Here is a 22,876-nt window from a genome sequence, read left to right on the forward strand (position 1 = left end):
AAAAATCAAATAAAAAAGACCTATTTTTCAATGAAACAACTTCAAAGAAAAGAAAAAAAGAAAAATCCGTGTATGTGCACACACAGTACAATGGGATTTAATGTGTGATCCATACTCGTGCCTCCATGATTCTGGGGTCATGTGTTAGATCCTACTGTGTTTTACTGCCAGTGCAGGAGCAGTCTGGGATCAAGGCTTGCAAGGGTGGGAGAGTTTTCTCCTCCATAAGCCCTGCAGCTGATACAGCTCATGGCAGGGGCAGTGCTGGGAACACCACTGTCACTGAGAGCCTGGTAAGCTGCAGAGCTGGCAAGTGGGTGGTGCACCCCTGTGGTTGGAAGCCCCTCAGTTGAGGTTCCCAGCCACAGGGGAGCACCTGACCACACCTTCAAGTTACTGTGTGATTAAGACAAGCTACAATGTTATTCCACAAAAAATGTGTAATAACTGTGTAGCTTACTGCTTGGTTTATCAAAGCCATTTAGTGGTTGAACATGTAGCTGGGTCACAACTTAAGATGCAATTAATCAGTTAAATGTAACACATGCATGGGGCTGTGTGCAAACTCTGAAACACAACCCAAAAAATACCTTCATCCCACATAAAATACATCAAAAGGCACCATTAAACCCCCACCAAACAACTCCAAGACACCCTTAAAACCCCCTGAAATGACTCCAAAACAGCCCAGAAAACCCTAAACTACTTTTAAAAACACCCTGGAAACCATGAAGCTGTAAACTCAAGATACCCTGAAAAGCCCCAAAATAACCTGAAAAAGGCCCTTTAAAACCCCCCAAATAACAAAGTACCCTGGAAAAACACAAAACAACCAAAAACATCTAACACCCAAATACCATAAAAATGCTATACTCCAAAATACCCTTAAAAGCCCAAATGACTCCAAAATATCCTTTAAAAAAGCTTCATATCGCCCCAAGAAAACCCAAACAAGCAAAAACAACTTAAAAAAACCTAGAAGTACCCTGAAAAATGCTCAAATGCTCATAAAATACACCAAATAGCCCTCAAATACCGTAAAACACCTAAGATCCCACTAAAAAGGGGTTCTTACCCCTCCCCCAGGTCTAAAAATGTCATCTTCAGATTAACCCAAACTGCTTCTTTTTCAGGGTTCCCAAGCTTGTGAGGCACCTCGTGCAGACAGAAACTGAAGTAAGCTGGTGGTCATCATGCTCCACCACCCCAGCATTGCCCAGTAGCCAACTTGGATCCCCTTTCCCCTCAGGAATGACCATGCTGGAACTTTTTTCACTTCTCTTGGAGCCATCTTGGAGCCTGAAACCCTCAGCAGCAGCCACCATGGAGCTCCTTCTTTCTCAGTAGTGGCCATCTCGGAACCTGTTCTTCCTCAGCAGCTCCCATCTTGGAGTGGTAGCCATCTTGGAGCCCCCTCAGCAGTGGCAACCTTGGTTGCACCAACACACCCTTTGCCAAGTGCCCCCCAAAACAGACCAGGCGGTGGGGGAAGGGCGCAGGCGCCGTTTGCAAACGTCTATTTATTCGTTAACTCCCAGTAACAGTTCCGAACTACGTCCCCTACCCAGCCTGTGCCCCAGGGGTGTGGGAGGGGCTCTGTGAAGGAGATAAGAGGGGTGGGAGTGGCACACCCCTGGGCCCCCAGGAACAACAGCAGCCCCTCCCCTGCTGGAGAGGGGGGCAGAGCCAAGACACAACACGACTAAATGGTGATGAAGGGGAGGTTAAGGCGCCTGGAGAATATGACATCACCATGTTGGCGGGGACAGGGCAGAGGGCAGGGCCACACAAGGCCCCACCCCCTCACAAAACGAGAACACAATGCAATGGGGTCCCAGGGAGGAGGTGGGGCCAGGGGGCTCAGCCCCACCCTAGCGAATAGTATAACGCACATAGGGGACTTCAATGTCACAGTCGTTCTCGTCGTTGCAGCAGAGCTCGAAGACGAGGGCCTTGACATGGCGGCCCACCCGCTTCTTAGACACCTTGGCCACGATCTCCGTCATTCTGCAGAGGGGGTGGGACCAGGTCAGTGCCCAGCCAGGAACCCCTAGCTCTGGCCCTCGGGGACACCCCACTACACTTGTTCCCACCCCCTAGGGGAAACTCCACTTGACCCTACCCACAACCTCTGCCTAGCCCTCCCCACCAAAGAGCCTCATCTGGCCCTGCCTGCCCAGCAACCCCCACCCCACCTTCACCTGACCGTGCCCTTAGAGGGACCTCCACATGACCTGACCGATGAGCCCACCCACCACCTTCACCTGACCCTGACCCTCAGTCTCTATGTGACTCCACCCCCTGGGCAAACCCACCTGGCCCTGTCCCCCACCTGGGTCCCACACCCCTGGGGACCCCCAGCTCAAGACATGCCAGCTCCCTAGGGCCACAGGGGTGTCCCTACCTGACTAGCCCTGGGGAATCACAATTGGGAAAGAGGGACACTCCCAAGCCCCCAAGGAGAGCCCCTCCCCCACATCAGCCCCTCCCCCAAGGGAAATGGGCCCCCCCCCCGAACTGACGACTGGTCCTGGCGCTCCCGTAGCTTGGCAGCTGGCATGAAGAAGGAGTAGAGCATGGAGACACCCTGCGACAGCATCGTAATCTCCAGCCTGTGCTCTGTCTGGGGGCAGCAAGTGGGGGGTAAAGAGGGTCAGCCATGGCCCCCCTAGACCTGGCTTCAACCGCTGCCATCCTGGGCAGGCTGAAACCCCACTTATACCCAAGCCACTACCCACTGTCCCAAGCCCCACTGCCTTCCCAGACCTGGGAAGAGGGCCCAGGCATCCAGGCTCCCTCCCAAATTCCCCCTGCTCTCATTCCCCAGCCCGCAACTCCCTTCCCAGAAAACCTAGACATCCAGGCTCCCAGTCCCCTCCATCTCCTGACATCCCTCCCCTCCCAGAGAACCCAGGTGTCTGGGCTCCCAGGTCCCTGCAATGCAATCCACATCCCACACCCCCCTGCTTCCTGCACCACAGCAAACCTTGAAGTAGTTGAGGAACTGCCGCAGAGTCATCTCCTCGCCATTAGGTTGCACCCCCTGCACCTCAAACCGGTCCCACAGTGTCCACTCCACATCATAGTACTGGGAGGGGAAGCAGCGGGGGGGAAGTGTCAGGGGACAGCTGGGACCCCCACACAGCCCAGCCGTGACCCACCCACCCGCTTAATCAGAATCTCCAGGACAAAGCCAGGACTCCCGTCTTGGCCAGACACACCCAACACCTGACCCGGAGCCCTGCAACCCAGACAGACCCCTAATGGCCTAGGCAAGATCTCCCACCTCTACTAGACCTCCACCCCCTCCCCCCAAACCAGGCTGGGGACCCCCACACACATCAGCCAGACCCACTTGTACCTGGCCGAGATGCCCTCTCAATGGCTTTGCCATGACCCCCCCAACACATGGACACCTTCACCAACGGTGCGGCCTGGCCTGGGCTCCCTGTGACCCAGCTGTGACTCTCAACCCAGCAAGACCCCACCACAACCCAGCTGGGACCCCTCCCATACACCCAGACCATGGCTTGGCTGAAATCCCCCGACTCAACCAGACCGCTGCCTCCATCCCTGGTTGTAACACCCACCCACAGCCCAGATAAAAATCCTCTCCCCAGCCAGGCCTCCCCCTGCCAATCCAATTTGCCCCTCTCCTGTCACAGTCCAGCCAGCCCCTCCCTTCCCCAACCTAGTCAGAACCAACCCCTCCCCAGCCAGGCCTCTGGCCTTCCAGCCTGCCTCCATGGTATTACCAGGTAACGCTGTACCTGGACAGGCCCCCACCAGCCTGGAATGGAGAGAGGAGGAGAAAAGAGAGTGGGGCTGGCTGGGCTGTAGAGTCACGGGGGCCTGGAAGGAGGCAGGCTCCTGACTGTGGGCAGGTGATAGCAAGGGATGAGGTCGGGAAGCTGTGCTGAGATGCAGCCAGCTCCGGGGACAACACATCAAAGAGAGAGCCAAGATGCAGCCATTTTTATGGTGTAACAGCCAGGAAATGTCTGAGTATAACACTGCCTAGGGAGGGCCAATATACAGCCAGCTTTTGGGGTGGAACAGCCGAGGACAGCTAAGTATACCATGTGACAAAGAGGACTGATATGCACCCAGCTCTGCTACGGTTAACAGCTGGGGAACAAATGAGCGCAACACATCCAAAAAGGGTTGAAATGCACCCAGCTCTGGGGTGGAACAGCCAAATATAATGCATCAGACAGCTGAGATGTGCCCAGCTCTGGTGTATAACAACCCAATTAAGGAACAGCCAAATATAACATGTCCCAGAGAGGGCCAAGATGCACCTAGTTCTGGGCTGGAACAACTGAGTATAATACATCCCAGAGATGGCCCAAAATGCACCCACGCTCTGCGGGGAGATACTTACCTTGTTGCGGGGGCAGGCAACGGGCTCAGAGAAGCCAACGAAGGGAAGGGCCAGGTTGAGGAAGCCATTCTTGTAGGAGGCCAGGAGGCGATGCCCCTGTACCACCTTGTACAGCTCCAGGCATGCCAGCCCCACCACAGCTGCTGTTGTTGTGGCAATAGCTGGAATGATCTTCCCTGCAATCAGCTTGCTCTGGGGCAAGGGAGGTGGGAAGGGAAGGGGGTCAGTGCTTGGAAACTGCCCTCTACCTTCCACCCTAATACTACCCCCCTCCTATGGCTCCAACCTCACCTTGTGCCGGTCGGCCGGGGGGATGTCGTAGTTCTCGGCCCGCAAGTTGGATGCAGCCACGATGAAATCCATGTGGAAGTTGGTGTCATCGTCCTAAGAGAAGGCAGAGGAGGGGGTCAGAGAGGGGCAGCCAGAATGCAGTCAGCTCTGGGGCAGAGCACCAGAGAACAGTTAAGTGTAATGTTGAACTAGGAGGGTTGAGATGCGGCCAGCTCTGGGGTGGGGTAGTAGAGTATAACGCTACAAGAGGGCTAAGATGTCCTCTAGGGAGCTGGGGCATACAACTCTTAAGAAGAGGCTGAGGGAACTGGGATTATTTAGTCTCAGTCAGAGAAGACTGAGGGGGAATTTAATAGTAGCCTTCAACTACCTGGGGGGAAGGGGTGTTTCAAGGATGATGGAGCTAGACTGTTCTCAGTGATGGCAGATGACAGAACAAGGAGCAATAGTTTCAAGTTTCAGCAAGGAAAATTTAGGTTAGATACCAGGAAAAACTCTCACCAGGAGGGTGGTAAAATTGTGGAACAGTAAAATAATGGAACTGGAACTTCCCAGAAAGGTTGTGGAGTCTCCATCCTTGAAGGTTTTTAAGGCTTGACTAGACAAAGCCTCAGCTGGGCTGAGATAATTGGGGATGGTCCTGCTTTGAGAGCAGGGGTTTGGACTAGATGACCTCTTGAGGTCTGTTCCAGCCCTCGTTTTTTACAATTCTATGCAGCTAGCTCTGCGGTGAGGTACCCGAGTAATGGCTGAATGTAATGTTCAACTCAAGCAAGCCGAGATGCAGCCAGCTCTCATGTGTAACAGATAAGTATAAGGCTGCATGGGGAGGACTGAGATCTGGCCAGCTCTGGGATGTAACAACTGGGGAACAGCTGACTCTAACACTGGATGGGGGAGGGCCGAGATGCACCCAGCTCTGAGGTGAGGCAGCTGGGAAACAGCTGAATATAACACTGAACCATGATGGCCAAGATGCAGCCAACTCTGGAGTGGGGTGGCTATGGAATGGCTAAGCATAATGCTCCCTAGGGAGGGCTGAGGCACGGCCAGCTCTGAGGTGGAGCAGCTAGAGATGGCCCAAATATAATGCCCCAAGAGAAGGATGCAGCTCACACAAGGATGCAACCAGATCTGGGGCGGGTCAGAGGGAACACCTGGAATACATCCCCACATGACAAGGGCTGACATGCAGCCAGCTCTAGGGTTGGGGCAGCTAAGGAACAGCTGAGTAAAATGCCATGTGGGGGGCTGCAGCTGGCACAGGGATGTAACTAGCTCTGGGGTGGGGCAGAGGCTAGGTCTGAAGTGGAGTGGAACAGCTGAGTAAAACACCACACAGTGGTGGGAGGTATCCTCAGACACGAGAAAGCAGCCAGCTCTCAGATGGAATGGCTGGGGGACAGCTGAGTACAGCGTTGCCCTGCGAGGGCTGGGATGCAGTTTACTAGCACAAGGGAATGGCCAAGTGGAATGGAGGGGGAGGTTGGCTTCTGGCTGGCTCTGGGGGCACCCACCTTCTCAAAGTCAATGGGGAACATGCGGAAGCCTTGCAGCTCCTCAGGGCTAGGCAGTGCTGCCTTCAGTTCCTCCAGCCGGCTGTCATCTGGGACCAGGGAAGGAGTAAGTGGGGTCTACCTGCTCTCCAACCCACTCTATACCCTTCCTCCTATCCCACACCCTCTGGTACTGTCCCCAGACCCCTGCTGTACCCCTCTGCTCCTGCCCCAGCCATCCCTACTCCTTCACTCCTGCCCCAGATCCCCAGACCCATGCTTTGGTCCCAGCCTCTGCCCCGTAACCCCACCTACACTCCTGCCCCAGCCCTCCTCTTCCCCTACCCCCAATCTTCCTGCCCTTGCCTCTTGCCACCCCCCCCCCCCCACACACACTCCATACCCTCCTGCCACAGCCCCCTGTTGGGCAGTACCAAGGGCAGGGCTGGCACTCTGCAGCTCCTGGTCAGAGACATGAATACGGACACCGGCCTTGGGGGTGAAGTCGGGCACTTGCACCTGGCGCAATAGTGTGGCCACAGCCCCCATGTCCTGTGACCCAGTCAGCCCATAGCTCTGTGCCAGCAGGTTGGCTGCTGCCACCACGTAGGACAGGTGCAGCAGCTGCAGCAGGAGGGAAAGGTGGGGGGGGGTGTCACTGGGGGAGGCAGACATCCCCATGGACCACCAGCACCACCTCCTCCCCCCACACCCCCTGGTACCTCCTGCAGACCCTCTATGACCCAGAGCACCCCACACAGAACCAATAACCAACCCCAGGCCACTACAGACCCTCCCCCCCACAGTTTGCCTGGTATGTGCCACATCACTCCACACAGACCTCCTAGCACCCTTCAGGGACCCCTACAAACCCTTGGGCCCTCCCACAAGCCCCCAGCACCAGCCTCCCCTGCCCAACATACCCCCCCCCAAGATCCTCACCTACTCATGAACCCCAGGGCAGTCCAAACACAGGCTCTCCCATCAACCCACACAGAACCCCAGGGCCCTCCACAGACCCCCAACACTTCCCACAGAGCCCCAAAGACTGCTCCACAGATGCTCAGCACCCTATGGATCCCCCAGGACTCCCCAACAGATTCCAGGACAGCCCACACCCCCCAGGGACCTCCCCCCAACACTCCTTGTAGACTCCCTGAACCCCTACATCCACCCCCCCCGCCCCAGGACCCAGGCCTTCAGCAGCCCAGGGCATTTCAACACCCCTCTGAACCTCTACAGACCAGCCAGGATCCCCAGTGACCTGCCCCACCCCAAACACCCCTTACATCTCCCTCAGTACGTGCCTACCCAGAATCCTCAGTGCCTCATCAATACCCTCCCAATGCCCTTCCAGTATCCCCAGTGCACCCCAGTCCCACCCCCAGTATTCCTGGTGTCCCACTAGTACCATCAGTGCCCCCAAGTATCTCTAGGACACTCACATTGTCCACGTCGAAGGTGAGGGGGTGGGGACAACGCTTGGGTCCTGACCAGAACAGTGTCCCCGAGTTGGTCTTCTGCAATGTTCAGGGCAGGGAAGGGTTAAACCTGATGGTCCCACCCCCTCCCCCCTGCTGTAGTACTTCCGTGTGCCCTGGGGGAGTGGGGTAGTGTGGTTTGTATAACAGCAGGTAAATGCCATGACAGCATTGCCCATGCTTGGGGAGTGGCCCGTGTCCAGGGGGTAAGACCATGCAAATACAGAGCAGGTGGACTTTATTGTACTAGATGTTCTCATAGGCAGGGCTATACAGTAGGGGATGGAGCTAGGACCTAAAGGGACAGGGGCAGGGCTCATCTGTCTGGGTGGGAAGTCCTGCAGCAGCTGTACTGGGTATAGGGCTAGGTCCTAACAGGGCAAGCCAAGGCTCTCACCTGGTTGGGCGGGAAGTTGTGCAGCAGCTGGCGGATGCCATTGCGGTACTGTGCATGCCAGTGGTGGCAGGCCCAGGCCACACAGTCTGCCCAGGAACGCGGGCGCTCGCTCACCAGGCTGCGGTGCACGGCCTCCAGCACTTCCAGGGGCTGCGTACCCGGCAGCCGCAGTGTCCGCTCCAGGAACTTGGGGTCTCTGTTGGGACCTGCCTGTTAGCCGGGACCTGCCCCCAGCCTGGCTGGACCCAAGCTCTTGACCTGGCCCAGCCCACCCTCACCTGCACCAAAGCCCCACCCTCACATGCAGCCAAGCCCTGCCCTCAACTGTACCCAAACCCTACCCCCATCCCCAGCTACACCCACCCCACCCCACCTGTAACCAAGCCCCAGAGACACCACTGCTTACCAGGAGCCAGGCCCCGTCTCCAAGCACTCCAGCACAAGAGTGCACAATCCCTGCCATCTGCCAAGCCACCCCGTTCCCACAACTGCCCCCACTCACGTAATATACTGGTTGACATTCTCTGCTGGCTGCTTGAAAAGACCTTCAAACTCATCACGCGCCCACTGCAGGGACACATGGCAGGGTTACTACAGGACCTAGGAGTTCAGTCTCCCCCTCCCCCCCCGGCAGGCAAAGAACCCAGGCATCTGGGTTCTCATCCCCTACTCCCAAACCAGAAAACCCAGTCATCCAGATTCCCAAGCCTTCTTGTTCCCACCCACTAGACCCCACTCCCCTCCCTAGACTGAAGTAGAACCCAGGTGTCCAGGCTTCCAGCCCCTCCCCTCCCAGAGAACCCAGACATCCCCCAGGGCACCTGCAGTGTGTGCTCAATGGCGTTAGGGAAGTTTTTGAGGGTGCAGATGGGGATGGACTTCTCAGGTGGGTCCTGGCTGGAGCTGTAGGACTCTGTGAGAAAGGGGATCACCACCTGCACATTTCCCTTGGTACCCAGCGTGCCTGACTCCAGCAGTGGCTTCCGGTAGTACACACAGCGCCGATCCATGTACATGCCTGCAGGGATGGGGGGGGAGAGGCAGCTGAGTATAATGCTGCACAAGATGTAGTTAGGTCTGCTGTGGGATGGCTGTATAATGCTGCAGAGGATGTGGCTAGTTCTGGGGTGGGGCACAGTTAAGCATAACTGCATCCTGGAGTGTTAACTTTGGGGTGGGGCAAGTTAACATGCCATATGGGATGCAATTAGTTCTGAGGTGAGGCAGCTAAATATGTTTGATACTGGACAGAATGCAGCTAACTTTGGGGTGCAACACAGCTGAGTGTAACACTGCACAGGATGCGACTAGTTCTAGGGTGAGACATGACTGAGACTCCACAAGTTGCAGCTAGTTCAGGGGTGGGCACATGTAAGCATAACACTGCATGAGATGTGGCTGCTTCTGGAGTTATGTGCAGCTGAGTGTAGCTATATGGGATACAAAGTATAGTGCTGCACAGGAGGCAGCAAGTTCTGAGGTGCAGCAGAGCTGAGTATAACACTGTAGAGAATACTGCTAGTTTTACAGTGGGGCATGGTCAAGCATAACAGTGCAAGTGATGCAGCCAGCTCTGGGGTAAAGCATCTCTGAATGTAACACTGTACAAGATGAAACCAGGTCTGGGGTAGAATGTGGGGCGGAGGGGGCAATACAGTTGAATATAATGCTACCTGAGATTCAGCCACAGTTCTGGGGTGAGAGAGCTGAGTATTAAGTCTGCAGAATGCAGCTACTTCTGGGGTAGGTGCTAGAAAACAGCTAAGTATAACACTATATGGAATTCAGCCAGCTCTGAGGTGGGCAGCTGAATGTAACACACAAGCTGCAGTTAGTTCTGAGGTGTAACGGCCAAGTATAATACTGCACAGAATGCGGTTACTTTTGGGGTGGGGCACAGCTGACTATAGTGCTATATGGGATACAACCAGCTCTGGGAAAGAGCACCTAGGAAATGGTCAGGTATAATAACCAAGACACCCAGCTCTGGGATGGGACAGCTGAGGAATGGCTGAGTATAACGCATCAGAGGCTGGGCTGAGGCCTGCTTGGGGTGGGGGAGTGGGAAAGAAATGGGAGAAACACAGGACACGCACGGGCATCGACATTGTCAAGGGCGTTGGCAACCCCATCCAGTGCCTCAAAGAAGTCATCATCGTAGACGCGCTCTGTGTCAGGTCCCACGCGCTCCTGCTGGCTCGTGATGTGTAGCTGTGGGTTCATCTCTCGCACAGCTGCTGCTGCTGTCTCTGACTTCATTTTCTGCAGGGTGCAGGACAGGCCAAATGAAACTAAGGAGTCTGGGCTCCCACCCCACTTCCTTCCCAAAGAACCAAGGAGTCCAGAATCTCAGCCTGCATCCCTCCCCCCCAGCAAGAACCCAGTCATTCAGCCTTTGGAAATGACACCAGAGAGAACCCAGGTGCCTGCAATAGGTGCTCAAATTGCTCTGCCTGAAAGACTGGGGGCACCCACTAAGTGGGAAAAAGTCCACCCTTGACCCCTCCCCTCCCACCCTCCCAGGCTCATCCGATTTCTTGTTTACAGGCCCTTTCCCCACCCCCCCAGGCTAACCCTCTCCTTCAGTCACTTCTTACCCAATGCTCTACCCCATCACTTCCTGTTCAGCTCCTAGACTCTGCCCCAACTTCATAGCCTACTCCCAGACCACACCCCCACCTGCCACTGGTGCCCAGTTCCCACTCCCAGCTCACCGAGACATCCCAGGGTCGGAAGAGGAACTGGCGGTTGAGGTTGGACTTCTCAATGGTGTCCATGTCGGTGACAGTGATGCCACCACCTGCACCGCAGCCCAGCCCCAGCACCGCAAAGTTCTTGAGCAGCTCGCAGCCAATGGCCCCAGCCCCCACCTGCCACACAGAGGGAAGGGAGGGGCCACCTCAGTGGGGCAGGGCCAAGGCAAGCCCTACCCCACCCCTGCTTCCAGTCCTGTTCCCAGGGCTTCCAGTCAGGCTCCAAGGCCCTGCCCCCACTTGCTATCTGCAACCAAGTCTCTCCATTTACTTTCTGCCTAGTTCCAGGCATGGCCCCTACTGGCTCCACGGACCCACCCACCCATTCCCTGTCCTGTTCCCAGGCCTCACCCCAAGACTTACTCCTCATTTTCTGTCCTACCTCAATCTCTAGCCCCACTTCCTATCCTGCTATAATTCCCCACCCCCATCTCCCCTGTTGCCAGGCCCCACATCACTTCCTGTTCTATTCCCAGTCTCAGGTGGACAAGCATGTTCCACCTTCATTTGGCAGCCACTGGGGACCTCAGGTGGCAACTCCTCCACGGAGCCATTGCCAGGGGTATGTATCTGGCTCACACCACAGATACCTGCCCCTTCTGTGAGCAAAGGGAGACCCTGGTGCACATCTACCTGGAGTGCACCAAGCTGCAGCCCCTTCACTGCCTCCTGCAGAACCTCCTGCTGAGGTCCTGGCTGTGCTTCTCCCCTCAGATTTTCATTTTTGCACTCCCCACCCACAGCCCCACCAGGGTCCTGGGACCTACTGGTCAATCTCCTCCTGCTTAAGCTTGTTATCTATCTGATCAAGGCAGTGGCTCTGATCGGGAGGACCCCAAGGGACTGCAGGGCTGTTTTCCTGTCCTTTGTCCATTTACATCGCTGGAAAGTTTCGCTGGGCAGTGTCCACTGACTCCTTACACTCATTTGAGGACCAGTAGGTGCTGTGCAGTATGCTCTGCTCGGTGATCCCCGCTCAGTACACTTGTTACAAATCTATAACCCCCACTCCTTTCCCCGTTTTTCTTTTATTGATCCTAAAGAATCAATTGGTATGTTATCAGTGATGTCCTCTGTAACAAAGACCAGACCTTGCCTTCTACTTTGTCCCATGCACACTAGGGAAGGAGCTGCATACATATTAGCGGGGTTGGGGCAAGAGACTCATTTCAGTGGGGGAGAGGGCAGGCTCAGCAGCTGTCACTCACCACAAAATACTTTTGCCGGCCCAGTTTCTCTTGCAGGTTAGCCCCAAACACAGCAATCTGCCCATCGTAGCGGCAGTTCCTCTGGGGGAGGTGAACACCCATCAGCACCTGCCCTGTGGAGCTCCTCACTCCCAATCCGCAGCCCCGCAATCCATCCATGATGCCCCTCACACCTGACCCACACTCACAGGGCGGCACTGCTCCTCGGTGAGCTGCTCCTCCTTGCCCTCCTCAGGCAGACACTCCAATGCATCAAAGTAGAGCCACTGTGTGATGGGCATAAACTTCCCCGAGCAGGCCTAGGGGAGAGGGAACATTAGCAGGGAGCCCTAGAGTCCAGGCTCCAACCCCACTTTCTCTTTCCCCCCACAATTCACTGTCTGCCCAAATCCCCACACACCTAGCCCCCCCATTCTCAGCCCCCAGATCCCACTCCCCTTCCAGAGAACTTAGTTGTCCAGACCCTCTCCCTTCCAAGTGCTGGGCTGGGAATCCAGCATCCAGTTTTGTTCATGGCACTGGGCTGGAACTCAGCTGTCCAAGTCTCCTGCCCTTCTCTTGCCAAAAGCCAGAGTTGATCCCATGTGTCCTGCTAACCTGACCCTCTCCCCTACCTGCAATGGAGGTAAAAGCTAGGTATCGGGGCCCCCAGCCCAGGTTGACAGCCAGGTCCAGTCCCCCATCTCTGCCCTCAGCTCAGGATGAAACCCAGGTGTTCAGGTGCCCCCTTTCCAGCCACAGTGGAATGTGTTTGGGTACTCCACACCACCCAGGGTGGAACCGAGGCATCAGTGTGTTCTACCCCCCCATACAGAAGAGACCCAAGTGATGGTGGTACCTTCATGACCTCCTGGGCAGCCAGCCCCCCAATAAAGGCAGCCAGGGGGGCCAGGTGCCCAGCAGCCTGGCAGGCCAGCTCCCGAATCAGCCCCTCATCCAGCTCTGGGCGCGGCCCTGCCTGCGCCTCCAGCAGTTCCTGCGCCAGCCTCAGCACCTCAGCTGCATCCTCCTACAAGCGGGGATTGGGAGGGTCCCAGAGGTCAGTCCTGCCCTCTGTGGCCCATGCTCTGCCTCCCACCAGTGCCCAACCTCCTCCGTCTTAACGCTGAGGCCTCACGCCCTTAGCCACAGGCCCCGCCAATGCCTTGCCATATGGCTGAGGCCTCACGCCCTGCTTCAAACCCCACCCGACTGGCCCTATGACCACCCCCACAGCCAAGCTCCCCATCTGTGGTGCTGCCCCTGTAAGCCCCACTCCTCCTTTGATATCCAACACCCAACCCCAAGCCCTACCCCTTTGCAGACAGCCCTGCCCCTATCCCAAGACCCACCCCTGCCCCAAATCTCCACCCCCTCTCCAATAAACCCACCCCACATTAAGCCCCACCCCACTGCTGATAGACATGTCTCTAGCCTAAGCCCTGCCCCATTTTGTAGTAGCCCCAGCTCCTGCCCCAGGCCTCATCTTCATTAGTACCCGCTAAGTACCCTGGGCCATGCCCCTTCCCTGTTAGCCCTGCCCACTCTCTAAACTCCATTTCTTGCCTGACAACCATTTCTCCAAGCCCCACCTCTTCCCTAGTACCTTGGCTCCTCTCTCTCAAGCCCTGCCTCCAGCTGCACCTGCCCACATCCCAAGCTCTCCTCTCATAACCCTGCACCCAATGGTAAGCCCGCCCTACCTGGCTGCGGGGGCGGGGCAGGCGGGAGTGGCACTGCTGGAAGCCATGCAGTGCCTGGAAGCCAAGGTGCAGCTGGGCTGGGCGGTCCCATTTCCCAAAGTCAGTAACCACAAACTCAGGCATTGCCAGTGACTCCCTCAGCCGCTTCTATGGGCGCAGCCAAAGGGGGTGGGGTTAGGTTCCAGGGCCCCACCCATACCTTTAGTCCTGCCCCAATGCCAGGGCCCCACCCACCTGTACCCCGGAATCTTTAACTCTACCCCCAAACACCTTCTGCCCCCGCCCCAGGGCTCCTTAGCTGTGCCCTTGAGACAGGTCCTCGACCTGAGGGCCTCCTTGGCCCCACCCCCAGGGCAGAGAAAACTCCTAGGCCTGCCTCCATTCTCTGGGGCAGTAATTCACCCCTCCCCCTTCCCAGAGCAGAAAATCCCAACCCCTGGGAGCATTACTCTCTGCCCACAAGGCAATAATTCTTTCCTCCCATTCTCTGGGCCAGTAATCTCATCCCTGGCTCCCCTCAGGGCAGCAATCTCCCCTCCTGGGGCAGTTATGCCCCCCCCAGCCCACCACTCACAAAGCTGATCTTCTTGGGCATCTTGACCTGAGCGACAATGCCACCACGCACGTAGTCCCCAAATCCGCTCGTGTCCCCGATACTGAAAGTGTAAGGACCTAGGGGGTGGGGGTAGAATCAGGGCAGGGGCAAGCTACAGAGACCACCCCCTATCCCACACCAGGGCTGCCAATAATGGACAACCTCCCACCCCCAATGGAACCCAGGCCCCAATGCCCAGGGATTCCCCCACCAAGCCCCCCAGGATGCCCCTGGACATGAGACAAGCTCCTGGACAAGCCGGAGGTGCCCCCAACCCAAAGCTGTACCCCTATACCCCACTTTCTTTCCCAGGCCCCGCCCCTATACACACCCTGCATCCCACTTCCTGCCTTAGGTCTGACATCTATATATCCTACTTCCTGCCCAGGCCTTACCCCCGCTCCCACTTTCTCTTTTAAGCCCCAGCCCTGCAGCCTACTTCCTGTTCCAAGCTCCACCTCTGCATCTCATTTCCAGTCTCAAAACTCACTTCCACAACACACTTTGTCCCAATCCCTACCCCCATACCCCACACGTCCCACTTCCTGCCCTTGACCCTGCTCCCAGCTCACCAAGGACCTGGATCTCCATTGGGGGGCAGTGGTTGAGCTCCTCCATGCCCTCCACCTCAGTGAAGGTGACGAAGTCCCCACTCTCAAACCCATGGCGAGCCTCGTCCAGGCATGTTACCTCCCCAGGGCAGCCCTGGGGGAATGGGGGGGGGAGGGGAGGGTGATGCTAGCATTGAGACCCAGGAATCTGGGCCCCTGCCCACACATTAAGAGGCTAGGAGGGAACCTAGGCATCTGGGCTCCCACCCTGAGAAATAGGAGAAGAACCAGGCGTCTGGGCCCCCATCCCCACACCCAGGACACAACCCGGGCATATAGGTCTCCACCCCAAGAGAAGGAGAAACTCCAAGCATCTGGGCCCCTAACCCCTCACCTTAAGAGCCAGAAGAGAACCCAGGCATCTGGGCTTCCAGCTTCCCTTGCTCTCACCTACCAGCCCACACTCCAATCCCCAAACACAGGCATGCAATCCAGGCTCCCACTCCCTGCCCCTAAGAACCCTGGCACTCAGTACCTTGGTCACCATAGAGACCATGGTGCTCAGAGGCTGTTCGCCATTGGTGTCTGTCACGATCATCTCATCCCCAAAGTCACAGAAAAGCTGTCTGTGGAGAAAGGGAGGGGGGGGAGTGGGGGAATGAGGAGGCCAGTCCTAATGCCTGGGTCCCATGGCAGGGATGGGGGGGGGGCTGTACTCACCCAAAGAGTCCCCGGATGTCAGCCACCACAAGCTTAATGCCCCGGGTATGGCAGAAGTCACCCACCCACAGCTGCTCCTCCAGGGGGGAATTGGTCAGGACCACTATCTGCCAAGAACCCAGGCATCCAGGAAATGTGAGACCCCATCACAGTTCCCAGCTGCCACTGCCTTCCAAGAGTGGGAGAGAACCTAGGCATCCTAGTTCCTGATCTCCACTGATATAACTCCAAAGGCTCCCCTTCCCAAGAACCCTAGCATCAGGGCCCCCAGCTGCCCTCACTCTAACTCTCCAGTCCCCACTCTTTTCCCACAGCTGAGAGAGAACCCAGGTGTCTGGGCTGCCAGTCACCACGGTAACCTGGGATCTGGATTCCCAGACTCACCCCTCTCCCAGAGAGCAGAGGCTTCTAGTCTCCCCACCCCCCGAGAACCCAGGTGTCCGACCTCCCAGCCATCCCTGCTCTAACACCCCCCTCTCCTCTCCCGAGGAACTCAAGTGTCCAGGCTCCCAACCCCCCCTGCAACCCCCCCACTACCCTCCAAGAACCCTGGCACACAAGCGCACCTGGAAGGCGGCCAGTAGGTCCTCAGTGAGGGGCTCCATATTGGCACTGACGGTCACGTAGGAGTTGAGCTCGGCCAGACGCGGCAGTGACACCTCTGCCCGGTTCCGCCCCACATCTTCCTCATGCAGGTAGAACTTGCAGAGAGGGAAGGCAAGAGTCAGGGGACTGGAGCAAGGGTGGGGGGGCAGCCCCGAGGCAGGATTGTGGGGCTCAGGGCAACTGTCTGGGTGGTGTTCTGTTTCATCACTCCCCCAATGGCCCTGTCCCAGAGCTGGACGCACTACAGAGGTGGGAGTAACAGACAAGGGGGGTAACATGGGTTGGTAGGACACACACATGGAACACAGGCATCCAGGACACACAAATATGCACACACACAGACATGCACGCATGTGCATATGCGCATATAACCTAGGCATCCAAGGCACACACACCCATGGAATCTAGGACACATGCACACAGACACAGGACACACCAGAACCCAGGAATCTAGGGGACACATGCATACAACCAGAAACACAAACAAACAAGCCAGGCAACTGGCACCCCCCACCCCACAAAGCCCAGGGTCTCTCTCACCTGCATGGGGGGTGGGCCCTACCTGCGCAGAGAGGTCAGCCCATTGGGCAGGCTCAGGGTCATGCAGGGTCACAGCCTTGACCCCACCCAGCACCAGGTTCTTGGCTACTTCTAGTCCCAGGCCACGGAGCCCGGAAACCAGCACAGCTGCACCTTGCATCCGTCGCATGGCCTCATGGCCCAGCACATACCTGTGTATTTTGGGAGGGAGGGGATGCCATTATACATGGCCAGGGCTGCTCTGCCCCAGAGCTGGATGTACCTTGGACACTCCCCAGGCAGTGTTAGACTGGGCTGTTCCACCCCAGAGCTGGGTGCATCTCAGTCCACCCCAGGCAGTGTTCTACAGGGCCACTCCACCCCAGAGCTAGCTGCATCTCAGGCTTACTTGCAGAGTGCTATGCTTGGCCAGGCTAGCTCTGCCCTAGAGCTTGGTATAGCTCCATACTCCTCCAAGCAGAGTTGTACTGGGTTGTTTGACTCCAGAACTGGATGCATGTTAGCCCTACCCATGCAGCATTCTATTGGGCCATTCCACCCCAAAATGGCTATGCCTAAGGTTTCCTCATGTGGCATTATACTTGGCCAGTCTCCACTGCTCCCTCCCCTCCAGCTAACTGCATCTCAACCCTTCCCCACTCAGTGTTATACTAGGAAATTCCACCACAGAACTAGGTGCATCTTATGTTTACTTATGCAGTGTTATACTCAGCCACACCAACTCTGCCTGAGAGCTGGGCACAACTCAGCCCTCCCCACACGGAGTTATGGTGGGCTGTTCCACTCTAAAGCTGGCCATATCTTAGGTTTCCCTGTGTGGCAATATACTCAGGTAGTGCCCACTGCTTCCCCCACAGAGCTGGCTGCATCTCAGCTCTCCCCATGTGGCATTATGCTATGCTACTCCACCTCAGAGCTGGGTGCATCTCGGCCCCATGCAGTATTATACTCAGCTGCTCCACCCACAGCTGGCTGCATCATGGGCTTTTTTGTCCGGCATTATACTCAGCTGGTCCCCAGTTCCCTCACAAAAACTAGGATCATCTCAGCCCTCCCTGAGCTGTGTTACATTCAGCCATCCCAGAACTACCCCTCCCCAGAGCTGGCCACATTTCAGGCTTCCTCATGGCGTATTACACTGGGCTTTTTCCCTGATGTCCCATGCCAGAGCTGGCTGGGTCTCAAGGCCCAGAAAGCCTTCCGCAGCCTCTCTCAAGGCACAGCAGGCCTTCCCCAGCTGTTTCACAGCCACTCTGCCCAAGGTTGCTGCTTTGGGGTCTGTTTCCTGAGGACTGTTATATGCAGCTGTGCTCTAGGCTGCTCCACACCAGAGCTGGCTGCATCTCAACCTTCCCCAGCACAGCATTACATTCAGTCATGCCCTGCTGTTCCACCCCATAGCTGGCCACATTGTAGCAACAAATTCACCCTCCTAGGGATATCTACTTGACCATGTTCCACTATCCCAGCCCCAAATCTAGGTGCATCCCAACCCTCCCCACACTGTATTATACGTGGCTGTTCCACTCACCTAGCTACATCTCAACCTCCCACCCTGCCCCATGCTGTTGTACTCATCTTCTCTCCTGCTGTTCCACTCCAGATCTGGCTGCATTGCACCCCTCCCACTAGAGTGTTATACTCAGCCATCCCCCACTGCTGCACCCCAGAGCTGGCTGCTGCTCCAAGCCCTTCCCTTTGCAGTGTAACGTGGCTAAAACAGGGCATCTTTCCTGGAAGATGTTCTGTATGGCTGCGGTCTGGACTGTTCCACCCCAGTGCTGGCTGCATCTTGGCCCTCCCTGTGTGGCATTATTCTCAGCCATTTTCCCTGTGCTCTACTCCAGAGCTGGCTGCAGAGCTATGCCCAGGTGGTGTCATACACAGCAGTTCCCCTGGCATTCTACCCCAGAGCTGGCTGCATCTCAGCTCCCCATGTGCTGTGTTATACTCAGCTATTCTTTTGCTGCCCTACCACAGAGCTAGCCACATCCCAGACCTCCCTACACACCATTATACTCAGCTGCCTCCTGGACCACAGCTGGCTGCATCTGAGCCCTCTCTTGACAACATCATACTCAGCTGTAACCCACCCCAGAGCTGGCTACATTGCAGGCCTTCCTATGTGCTGTTGCATTGGGCTCTCCCCTCCCCGTCCCACCCCACCAAAGAGCTGGTTGCATCAGGCACTCACAGCTGCCTGGAGTAAAGGCCCTCGTCGATATCCGCATCGCTCCCATTCCTGGCCATTCCCTGGGGGAGGACAGAAGGGGGTACTTAGCTGGGGGCCAAGATCTGGGCAGTAGAGGGGGACACATGGCAGGTGGCAAGAACATGGGGGGGGGCAGGGCACATGTGCAGAGGCAGATATCAGAAATCATGGGGAAAGGACATTGGGGCCTACTGGCATAAATCCCAAAGGTAAGGGGCTTGGTGGGGGAGGACTAAGGGGGTGATAGGAGCTGTGGAGGGGGCACAAAGCTGTGGGCAGCAGCTGTGGGACATGGCATGCTGAGGTGTTATGGGGATGGCAAAGCTTTGGGATGCAGGGCTGTGCTGGGGGATTGTGGGGGGCAGGGCTCTGCTGGGGGCTCTGGGGAATAACAAAGCTGTGTGGGGCCTGACTGTACTTGGGGAGGCTGTGAGGGAGCTGTTGAAAGGGACAGAACTGTGGGGGTGCAGAGCCATGCTGATGGCTTTTTGGGGAACAAGGCTCTGCTGCAGGCATGTGGGGGTGGCAGAGCTTTGGGGGACAGGGTCGTACTAGGGAAGATGTAGATGCCAGTCCTAGGCACGGGGAGGGACAGGCTATGGAAGGCTGTGGGCACTTCTGGGGATCCCCTGGGGCCATGCCTAAATTCCAGGGGGCTGGGTACTGGGTGGGAAGCGGGGACCATACAAACACAGGAGGCATGGGGGGTCTGGAGGAACCCTATTCATATTAAGGGGTTTTGGAAATCTGTAATCATGTTGGGGGATGTGGGGGGGCAGGGAGAGGATACCAGGTGGGTGGGTGGCATAGGAAGGGTGGGGGGGCTGGGAAGGCTGTGCTAATGTTGGGGGATGTGGGAGAACCTTGCAGAGGGTTTGTGGGGGGCCTGTACTCATATTAGGGGAGGCATGTAGAGGTCTAGGGGGGTGGAGCTGTAGGGTGTAAGGGGGGGGTCGTGTGTGAGGGCTGGACAATACTCACACCAAGGAGATTTGGAGGAGCTAGGGGGGGCGGGGTTGTACTCACATTGAGAGGTGGGGGGGAGTTCATGGGAGCTGCATTGACATTGAGGGCATAAGGAGGGGCAGGAACAGAACCACACTCATACTGCAGGGCACGTGGGGGGGGTCATACTCACGTTAGGGGGCGCAGGGGGGCACGGGGGGCTGCGGGCGTCAGTGCCGGGGGCGCAAGTGCTGCCCGTCTTCGGCTCGGACCCAGACACACGGCGCTTCTTGGACAGCGGCGAGCTGGACATCTGGGGGGGGGAGGAGGGAGAGAGGGGGCAGGGATAGGGGATGAATACAGCTGTTGCCTCTCCCAACTCCCTGACTCTCCCCCAACTGTACTGTGTGTGGCTGGCTCCTCCACCAAGCTTTACCCAGAGGTAGGTATGTCCTGTCCAGTCCCCACCCCTGTGAGTCAGGGCTAGTGACTCAGCCCAGTCCCAGGGGATGAGGCCAAAGTAGCTTGCCCCTAGGCAGGTACCAGGGTGGGGCCCAGGGCCCATCAAATCTAGACAACCCAGGCATCTGGAGTCCACCCCACCACCACAGCTCCCTTTTCTCCCAGAGAACCCAGGCATCTGGGGACCCAGCCTTCCTTGCTGTCACCCACCAGCAGAGTGCACCCCAGTACCAGGTTTTGCCCTAAACCAGATGGACCTCTACAACCCACTGGGCTAGCACTGGTAGACACCCACTGAGGGGTGGAGCTTATCCCCAGATAATGCAGCCACAACCACTGCAGGGGGCAGGGCTTATCCAGGAGAGTAAAGCCACACCCAAGGAAGGGTGGGGCTTATCCTGGGATGGCCAAACCCAGCACAGGAAACAGGTCTCATTTGTGGCCACCTGCCACTCTCTATGGTCACACCCACAGAGGAGTGTGGATTTTTGGAGGCTGGCACTGCTGTTCCCTACCTAGAACCCACTTCATTTGGGGCCTGGTAGGGGCAGGAAGGACCCAGGGGGAGCAGGGGGAGCCCAAGGTGCAGGCAGGGAGTAACAACAGCATTTCCCCAGGGGGCGACTATCTGCACATGAAGAAAACCTGGTATCAGGGGGGATAGCCCAGATGCCTGGGTTTGCTGGCCATTCTGGAAGGGGGCCGGGAGCCCAGACTCCTGGGTTCTGAGACCACAGTGAGTGCTGGGGGAAACTTGGCGCCTGGACACCTGGGTTCTGACTCATCAGTTTACACTTACTTCCAAAACTGGACTACAGCGGCAAACTAGAAACGTAGATGCCTGGGTTCTACTTGGTATTTAGGAAAGGGACAGTGCCCACAGGCCCCAACTCCCCAGTCACCTGGGGCGGTGGGGAGCAGCTGGGGCCATGGATTCAGAGAACCTCCTGAGGGACTAGGGAGGGTAGTGACAGGAACATGGATAGAACCCAGGTGTCTGGGGTGCCACCCTGGCCCCCAGGCTTTTTCTAGGCAGAGACTAGAAACCAAGCATCCAAGACTCCAGGCCTCTCCCACCTCAAGTCAGGACCACACCAAACCCTGCTCTCTTCCTCAGCTGGGGGAGAACCCAGGCATTCAGCTCCCAGCCCCTCCTGCTCTTACCCCCAGCTCCCACTCTCCTCCCAGAGTATCCTGGCAGCTTGAATCCCAGCTGCCCTGTGAACCTATAGAACTAGGTCTTGTCCCATAGCTCCTAGTCTGCTGCCTCCCAGATTCCCCTTCAGACTGCCAAGGCAGGGGTAGGGCTGACTCAGGTCAGGGGGTCCCCAACCTAGGAAGAGTCTTGGGACCCATGGACAGGCCCAGAGATGAGATGGGGAGGGGCTGGGTCCTTTGGGGGGGGTCATTCTGTGCTACCGGGGAGCAGGCAGGGCCTGATCCTGGGGTCCATATGGGGGGGAAGGAGCTAGACTCAAGGAAAAGGCAAATCCTGGGATGGGGGGCATCCTGTGGAGGGGCCTGTTTCCAAATTACATGGGGGAGGAAGAGAGACGCAGTCCTGTGGGGAGGGTCTGAGGCGCAGGTCTGTTTCAGATCATTAAGGGCCTGATCCTGAGGAGTTTGGGAGAAATACCAAAGGAAAAGGTTACAGGGAGGGGCAGGCCGGGCCTGATCCTGAAAGTTCCTGGGGACCCACATGCCGAGGAGGAAGGCAGGGTTGGTGCCCTAATCCTAGGAGGCCCAATCTTAGCCGTCAGGAGGTCACGAAGCTGGCGAGGTGGCCCCGATCCAGGTCTGGTGGGTCCCAATCCTGAGACGGGCGGTAAGGGGTGGGGGGGGGCAGTGCACGGTGTTGGGTAAGGTGGGAAAGGTCCTGACCCTGGGTCTGGAAGGTCCTGGTACTTAGGGGGCGGAGGCGATCTTAGGGACCAGCGGCCTGATTCTGATCCTGGGGCGGCCACGGGGCGAGGGGTGCAGGGCCCGATCCCAGCTCCGATGAATGGGGGCCCGATCTAGGACTGGGGTGACCCGGAGCAGGGGGCCCGATCCGAAACTAGTACCAATGAGGCTGGGGCCGGTGCGGCCGGGTCGGTGCCGCTCTCGCCGCTCCGCTCCCCTCCGCTCCGCTCCGCACAAGATGGCGGCGTCCGCCGGGCCCGGAACAAAACCCCCAGCTCGCGGCGCCTACCGGCCCCGCCCCCCAACCCCCGCCACTCGTCCATTGGCCACAACCTAGCTTCCTCTCACGCTCTCAATGGTCTGCCGCACCCGCCGCCCGCCTCCCATTGGTCCATTCTCTCGCTAGGGGGCAGGGCTAGAAGCGGACCCGCCTCGCAGTGACCCTGGGCCCACCCCTTTCCCTGCGTCACATAGGAGACCCGGATGGCGCTGAGATTTTTTTTTTTCCCCCCCCCCGATACCGATCGCCCCGCCCACTTGCCATCCCATTGGTCCGCCGCCCCACCAGGCACCTCGCCATTGGGTTGCGTTGCTACAAGGGGCGGGGCCTCTTAGCGTCCAGGCCTCCCACCCTTTTATGTAGCAGCAGGA

The 22,876-nt window shown here is 57.3% G+C and overlaps 1 protein-coding gene across 1 annotated transcript; it reads right to left on the bottom strand.

The window, feature by feature from the left end:
• Positions 1-1,502: 1,502 nt before the first annotated feature.
• Positions 1,503-22,544, bottom strand: UBA1 (ubiquitin like modifier activating enzyme 1). The gene is made up of 26 exons (XM_090059547.1): positions 22,387-22,544; positions 20,055-20,174; positions 18,899-18,957; positions 16,727-16,895; positions 16,125-16,259; positions 15,559-15,665; positions 15,374-15,464; positions 14,860-14,992; positions 14,267-14,364; positions 13,693-13,839; positions 12,849-13,019; positions 12,199-12,309; positions 12,011-12,091; positions 10,764-10,919; positions 10,146-10,311; positions 8,871-9,067; positions 8,552-8,616; positions 8,050-8,245; positions 7,617-7,691; positions 6,606-6,795; positions 6,193-6,281; positions 4,676-4,768; positions 4,385-4,576; positions 2,987-3,088; positions 2,523-2,623; positions 1,503-2,007 (listed from the first exon to the last, which is right to left on the bottom strand). The coding sequence occupies exons 2-26, from the start codon at positions 20,172-20,174 to the stop codon at positions 1,872-1,874; spliced, it is 3,180 nt and encodes a 1,059-aa protein (XP_089915673.1). The 5' UTR covers positions 22,387-22,544; the 3' UTR covers positions 1,503-1,871.
• Positions 22,545-22,876: the final 332 nt, after the last annotated feature.

This window comes from Crocodylus siamensis, chromosome 8 (assembly GCF_052110815.1).
Source record: "Crocodylus siamensis isolate JL-2025a chromosome 8, ASM5211081v1, whole genome shotgun sequence".
NCBI lineage: Eukaryota > Metazoa > Chordata > Crocodylia > Crocodylidae > Crocodylus > Crocodylus siamensis.